Source organism: Trichechus manatus, unplaced genomic scaffold (genome assembly GCF_000243295.1).
Source record: "Trichechus manatus latirostris isolate Lorelei unplaced genomic scaffold, TriManLat1.0 scaffold00040, whole genome shotgun sequence".
NCBI lineage: Eukaryota > Metazoa > Chordata > Mammalia > Sirenia > Trichechidae > Trichechus > Trichechus manatus.
Window position 1 is genome coordinate 8,955,943 of NW_004443976.1, and position 7,663 is coordinate 8,963,605.

General features: G+C 39.5%; 1 protein-coding gene across 1 annotated transcript in view; it reads left to right on the forward strand.

The window, feature by feature from the left end:
* Positions 1 to 386: 386 nt before the first annotated feature.
* LOC101351758 (myosin-13) overlaps positions 387 to 7,663 on the forward strand; it is a 188,509-nt gene continuing 181,232 nt past the window's right edge. Inside the window, 1 exon segment of the mRNA XM_012555451.2 lies at positions 387 to 396. Within this exon segment, the coding sequence (XP_012410905.2) occupies positions 387 to 396 (10 nt within the window).

The following is a 7,663-nucleotide window of genomic DNA, read 5'->3' on the forward strand; positions in this document are numbered from 1 at the left end:
GAGAGGAGTACACCATCCCATAACAACGCTGGGTAAACGAGGTATAGTTGCTGTACATGATATTGATCATCCATCACTTGACCACTCACCCTGGGACTCTGCCCTCCTCTGGCCTTCTCTAGAATACTCCACCCAGTGCCTCTCAGGCTCTGGGACTCTCTAAATCTCAAAGATCTGTGTCCAACACCAAAATCCCTACTCAGCTGACTTGGCATTATGCAGCCTCCGCTGGTCATTTATCCAATAATTTAACCAGAGTGAGAGATCAGGGCTACTACGCATTTACATCTAATGAGTAAATGGTGATCCCCCAAACATAGCCAAGTCAGACCACTGGGCTAGCAGATTTGGGAGTACAAACAGAGCTGGGGGGCCACACTCCTGAAATGACTCAAGGTAAGTGCTCACAGCCCCCACTTTTTTTGTTCCATGTAACTATGATTACGCCTGATCAGGTTGCAGTCAAGGAGGGAAGGCAACACAGTAGCCTTTACTGTGGACCTACTATGTGTAAGGTCCTGTGCTAAGGGTAATGTGGACGACAAGATGAACAAGACAAGATACCCGTCTTTCAAGAAGTTTTTACCAGGGAAGAAAAGACAAGAATCTAAGTAATTATGAAACCAAAAAACCAAACAAACAAAGCATGCAGAACATAACCGAATATGATGTGCAAATCCTCTGATTGTTTAGGCCGATATTCAACCACTCAGATAGCAAATAAATAGATGAATTTTTTATCTCTCTTCTGTGACTGTCTTTAACTATTATTTTAAATTTTTATGATTATTTAATTTTTTTTTTCCTCTAATGTCAGGATCTCTGGGAGATCATTGGTGGAAGAAACTCTCCCAAGCATTTTATTCGTCTTAGCATGTATCCTAGTCTGGGCATTATTGCCTGGTTTTGAGTCTCGTCAGGGTCATGTCAGACATCTCCAGTAGTGTCTTTCGTAGCAACGGCAGCTTTGGGAGATTTGAGGGAGACTGAAATTATGGTTTCATTTCAGGCTACCATCTCAGCAAGAGAACTCTGCATCGTAGATTTGCAGAGATGAGAGGAATCTTAGAGATTTTTTGGTCCATCTCTCGTTTTACAGAAGGAAATGAGAGCCCAAAGAAACCACAGCAGCTACTTAACAAAACTGATATTAGAAATCTGACGTCCTATTGCCAAGTTTTTTTTTTTTTTTTAAGCTAAGGACTCAAAATAAAATATGTTTTAATTTATCTTTTTCTGAGAAATCCGTGAGAATTTTAAGATACAGCTGGAGATTATTAGAAACTCAGAACAGGAGACGATAGGAGGAAATCAGAGTAGTAAACCAAGTATTGAGTGTTTTCCTCCTGCCTAAATGGGGTTTCATGACCCTTTCTCCTGGTTCCACAAATGTAAACCAACCAGATGTTGTTGAGTCAACTCCAACTCACAGTGACCCCATGTGTGTTAGGGTAGACCTATGCTGTATAGGGTTTTCAATGGCCGTGACCTTTTAGAAGCAGATCACCAGGCCTTTCTTTCAAGGTATCTCTGGTTGAACTCAAACCTCTAACCTTTCGGTTTGTAGCCAAGCTCTTAACCATTTGTGCCACCCAGGTAGCCTTCGACAAAAGGAATGTATGATAAATGTAGAGTTTAAGTTAAATTTTATATTGAACGTTCTTTAGACTCTCATGGCTTCCTGAGGTAACCAAGTAAGTCATAAACTTCCAGAGCTGAGAATCCTTAGTCCGTGTTAAGTTTTCAGCATCCTGCCTTAATCTTCTCTGGGAGAATTTAAGGTATTCCTAGACCTCTTAAAGAAGTCTTTGCCCACAGTCCACAACTTTTCTCTCATTGCTAAAAGAATTTGATCACTGGCTTGAAGCATCCAGGTTGCAATCTGGATCATTCTTCTCCTTTCTTTCTCCCCTGACCCCTCAGAGCTCCCCCTCCCCCAGAAACAACATCCCTCTAAATCTCCTTAATATTTCATTTTATACGCTTGCAGAATTATTTTTACTCTTATTCTTCCTTGTTCGAAGATTTATTTGAGCATTTCTGTTAACCCTAACTAAATCTGACATTCCAATAGGGAGGACAGAGCTTGTACCATATTCCTCTTCACACACCCTTTAAGGATCTGGCAGGTACTTTGCATGCAGAAGGTACTCAGAAAAGTGCTTATAAATGTTGTCATTTACCAGTTATTTAAAGAATGCTGGTTTATCAGAAAGTAAATGCAAAATGGCGAATTAATTTCCACCCGCACTGTCCACTGTGCACCTATTTAAATGTAGATAAACTTGGAACAAATGCAGTTTCTATATTTACGTAAACTCTTTGTAGCTCATTTGTTTTTGTTTGTTTGTTTGCTTGCTTGCTGGTTTTTGATTCCCTGAATCATCTTCATGAAGACACTTCATTCCTGAAGGATTGATCAAGAAGGTAAGAGTTGCATTCATCTGGATCTTGATTGCAATAACTGTAACTAGCAAACATTGTTTTTCATGTTTTCATTCTTGCCACACTCATAAGGAGCTGAAATTGGCTGAACTGCAATCAATTACTTAAGTATTGTTGAAGGCAGATCACAAAATATGCAGGCTTTTATCAAAAGAAAATGGCTTCCCAAATTTGCTTACCTTTTATACCAAAAGGTGTGAAAATGCAGTACAGAACTTTATTTGATGTGCAAGCTCCAGGATGATATATTAGTTGGCCCAGAGCATGATGTTCATAAGGTCAAGAGTGAGTCTTCACACACAGATTGATGTTGCTGTTTCTTGAGCAGAGTCTGTGCCCCTGAATTCACCCAGCTGTGCCTTTAGTTACAAGCAGTGCTAACAGAGTAGGGCAGGATCAATGCAAACTCTCCTCAGGGTAGTAATAAACAGAGGAACAAGCAATATCCTTTCCCCCAAAAAATGTGGGTTCGTTAGAGGTGATTTTGATGAGTTAAGACCAGAAAACATTCAAGTATAATTGAGTCACAACCGCACTGTTGCTGACAAGAGACAGTGGCTGGGAAATTCCCAGGAAAGGGATGTTGTGATCCATTGACAACAAACAGAGAGAGGGTAAGAAGGATTTAAAAGGGGGAGATGGAGGTCCGGTGGGCTGGGGCGTCTGTCTCCATTGGAAGACCCTTAGAGACAGGCACAGAGGAGTGGTTGAAGGGACCCCTCTGTGCAGCGTTGGAACAGGTCATGCTCTCAGAAAAAAGAAGAGGTTAATTAAAGGAACTTATGGGGGTACAGCCCAGGGGACACTATGAGTCACACCAAGAGAGTTGAGTCACATTGAACGAGGCAAAATTTAACAGCCAAGAATTAACCGTTTTACCCTTGGGTCCCAAAATACGGTTGAATAAATATAGGGAGATTTGACTTAGCAACCGCATGCACAGGGAGGATTGAGGGGCTTTGCTTGACAGTGAGCAGTGAGTCAGCAGTGTGATGCGGCTACCAGAAGGGCAATCACCACCTCAGGCATCGTACCTAGGTCAAAAGAGATGAGGGACTCACTCTGATGGAGGGTGCCATGTTGTTTGGATATCACACTTTCAGAGAGATTAACAGGCGTGGGTTCAGCGCAGAGTGACTCGGGGTAAACGAGATTCGGAAACACATCGTGCAAGAAACAGATGAAGATGCAGTTGGGGCTATTTGGCTTGGAGAAGACAGAGCTAAGGGGAACACAAGAGCAGTCATCAAATGGGTGAAGAGTTGTCTTGTGAGAAGAAGATTTGGACTTGTTTTGTTGCCACCCAGAGCTTAAATGAGATTTAATCATCCTGAAGTTACAGAGATGACTAGCTCAGAGCGAGAAGAAACTTTAGCCTGTCAAACCTGGCCAAAACAGAAAGGGTTGTTCCTGGAGGTGTTCAAGCAGTCTGGGCAACACCTTTGAAAGAACATGGCTGAGAAAATTCAAACATCATTAGGTAGTACAATTATGAGACGTGCTCTGTGTCATCATTAGACTCATGTGTAGAAGGACAGAAACCTCCTTCTGAAAACTGGTAGAGTCTTGTTTTTTAATGAAGCTTAAAAATATAGTTCAATGATTAGTTATTTTAATCTTAACTTCAGGTTTTTTCTACTGTCACGAATTTTTTGAAATACCCACTTAACACCAGTACTATTCATTTACTTAATATTTTATTTACATTGATACATTTTTTTCTTAGATTTTTTTAAAAAGATAACTTTATATCCTTGCTATGAAGCTGTGATCCATGAACCAGCTACATCAGCTGAGAAATTCTCAAGCCCTACCCCAGAACTACTGAATAGGAATACACATTTCAACAAGATTCCAAACTGGATTCACATGTACATTAAAGTTTGAGAAAACTAGTAACTACTTGCCATGAAATCAGTTCCTTCTCATGGAGACCCCGTGTGTTGTGGAGTAGAATTGCTCCATAGGGTTTTCATGGCTGTGACCTTTCGGAAGCAGATCGCCAGACCTTTCTTCTGAGGCTTCTCTGGGTGGGTTTGAACTGCCAACCTTTCGGTTAGTAGTCAAGCACTTAACCATTTGTGCCACCAAGGGACTCCTAAAGTTTGAGAAACACTGCTTTGTATCACTACCACAAACGAATATAGCACACTTCCTAAATAGGAAGCATATATTTTATCAATTTTAATTTTATTTACATTTTTAACAAAATGTTCTCTCTTAAATTGGCGTACATCTTATAATCAATGAATGGAGTATCACAGTTTAATTAGTTGCATTTTTTTCTTTCTCTGTGAAATATAAAATAGTTTGTCTTGCTATTAGTGGCATCTTAAATTTTGGTAAGAGAATACACTTTATAAATAATCATATGACCACTAAAATTAAGAAATATTTGCATAAAATATTTTTCTGTACAACCAACAGTACTGTGTCATGGTTTTCCAAAGAATGACTTCAGAAAAGCAAAACTGTGCTTTTAACTGGTGGTTCTCAAACATCACCCTGAGGTCATTGCAAAAAATCAGATCTCCCCACACCCACCCCCACCAAAAAAAAAAAAAAAAAGCACCAGGGTAAATATTTCTGGTGTGGAATTTAAGATAAGATAAAAAACTCAAATTATAAAGCAGATTGTCTGACACCAAAAAACAAAAAAATCGTATTCCCTCTACCAGCTGAAAGTTGGTGATTTAAACCTAACCAGAGGTGCCTGGGAAGTAAGGTCTGGTGATCTGGTTTTGAAAACGTCACAGTCTTGAAACCCTATGCAGCAGTTCTACTCTGCACATGTGGAGTTGCCATAAGTTGGAATTGATTCGACGGCAACTAATAGCAACAAGCCTTCCATCAACACTTTGAGCACGAGCTTAAAACTGTTGCGTGCCATTGAGTCGATCTGGACTAGTCAAGCTAAATAATATGAGGGCATAAACCTGTAACTTGCCAAGATACCCTCATACTATATAGTGCAACAGTTCTCAAAGTGTGGCCACAGATTCTTGGAGATCCCCAAGAATCTCTCAGGAGGTACATTAGATCGAAACAAGTTTCGTAATAATGTTGTTGTTGTTAGCGCATCGAGTCTGCCTGACTCAGGGCCACCCTGCACAATGGAATAAAACGCTGCCAGGTCCTGTGCCATACTCATGATTGGTTGTGGATCTGACCATTGTGATCCATAGGGTTTTCACTGGTGAATTTTTGGAAGTAGATCACCAAGCCTTTCTTCCTAGTCCATCTTAGTCTGGAAGCTCCACTGAAACCTTGTGGCACATGGGTGGTGGTTGCACATGAGGTGCATTGGCCAGAATAGAACCCCAGTCTCCGGCATGGAAGGGAAGAATTCTACTGCAGAACCACCAATGCCCCCATTTCATGGTAATACTAAGATGTTATTTTCTTTCTTCACTGTGTTGACTTAATGGTGCAAAAATAAGGTTGGATAAAACTGCTGGCACCTATTACAAATCAAGGCATGGTACCCAGCTGTACTAGTAAACCCCTGTTGCTGTCAAGTTGATTCCAACTCACAGTAATCCTATAGGACGGAGTAGAACTGCCCCATAGGGTTTCCAAGGCTGTAATCTTTACTGAAGCAAACTGTCACGTCTTTCTCCCATGTAGTGCTGGTGGGTTTGAACTGCTGACCTATTCATTAGCAGCCAAGTCTTAACCACTGCACCACCAGGTCTCCTTTAACTGTACTAGTACTCACTGTAATCTTTACAGCCCATACACCCACACTAATAAAAAGTAAAATTAAATTTAAAAATTTAAAAGCTGGTTTCACTTAAAAATGACTTAAAATTCACAGCAGTAAAAAATAATAGTTTTATTCAATCTCCACTCTACAACATCTTTTTAATATTCTGTGTGCTAAAATAGGAAGTCCTCAATAAATCACTCCTGCTATATACCAAAAGTCACATACCAGTTTGATGGTTGTCCTGAGGAAAAGCACACGTGCAGTTAGTTGTTTGAGCTGCAAGCTGAACTAGGCATTTTATTCATGAAGCACCATTTTTGCTCAAAAGAGTGACAAACAGACAAACTATAGTTACTCAGACTTGGGTATTTGGCAGACAACATTTTTGAAAAGGAACAAACTGTGCTTGTCACTTCAATCAAAACAACTGACAGTATTTGTGAGTAATGATAAATTTGAGCTTTAGAGCAAAAATTAGAATTTCTCAAAACTTGTAGTTGCCACCCTAAGCTTGACAGATTCCTAATACTTAAAGAATTTTCTGATGAGATTAGTGCTGATATAAATGAACGTGATTTTTTTTCTATCGTATAACAGAAAGTGTCAACATTTGAAGTTCTGAATGACTCAATGAACCAATATTTTCTAAATGACCGATGTGTGATGTTCATACATGGATAAAAGAGCCAGTCAGAGTGCAGGACAGACCCATGGATTGCAATGTGAGACAGTACGTCGTTAATACGAGATTCAACTTCACAACTAGCCTTTAAAAAGCTACCACCTGTCAAGTTTTGGCATAGCATCAAAGAAGAGTATCCACAATTATTTGAGAAAGCTATTAAAATACCCTTTCCTTTTCCAGATTACATAGCTGTGAAAAGCAGATTTTCTACATTTACTTTAACCAAAATAACATAGAGCAATGGATTGAATACAGAAGCAGACGTGAGAATCCAGCTGTCTTCTGTTAAGCCAGACATAAAAGAGATTTTTAGTAATGAAAAACAATGCTACTCTTCTCACTCCATTTTTTATGTGCAAAATATAGGCATTTTTCATAAAATATATGTTGTCTAAATCGACATGTAATGGATTTAATAGCTATTTGAAATAAATTAATACGTATTTTTAAGTTTTCTCAGTTTTAATTTCTAATATGATAAATATCAGTAGATTTGGCCAACATAAACAAACTCTCTGGGTTCTCAATAAGTTTTAAGAGTGTGAAAGATCCTGAGACCACAACATTTGAGAAATGCTGCTGTAGTAAAATTTACTTTAGTCACGCCACTAGGACTACGCTTCAAGAAATCAAAGAGGAAATCAGTATTGGATTAAATCTTCTTCATCCCCAGGTAGTAACTGAGGAACGTTAAACCAGCATGATGATTACAGGCCAGGAGCCTTCTCTGGGGGTGCTATACTGAATTCCAGTCTCTTTCTATGAAAACTTAACCACAGACCCACAGACTGTTCAACAGAGCCACTGGCCAAAAAAAACTAAAA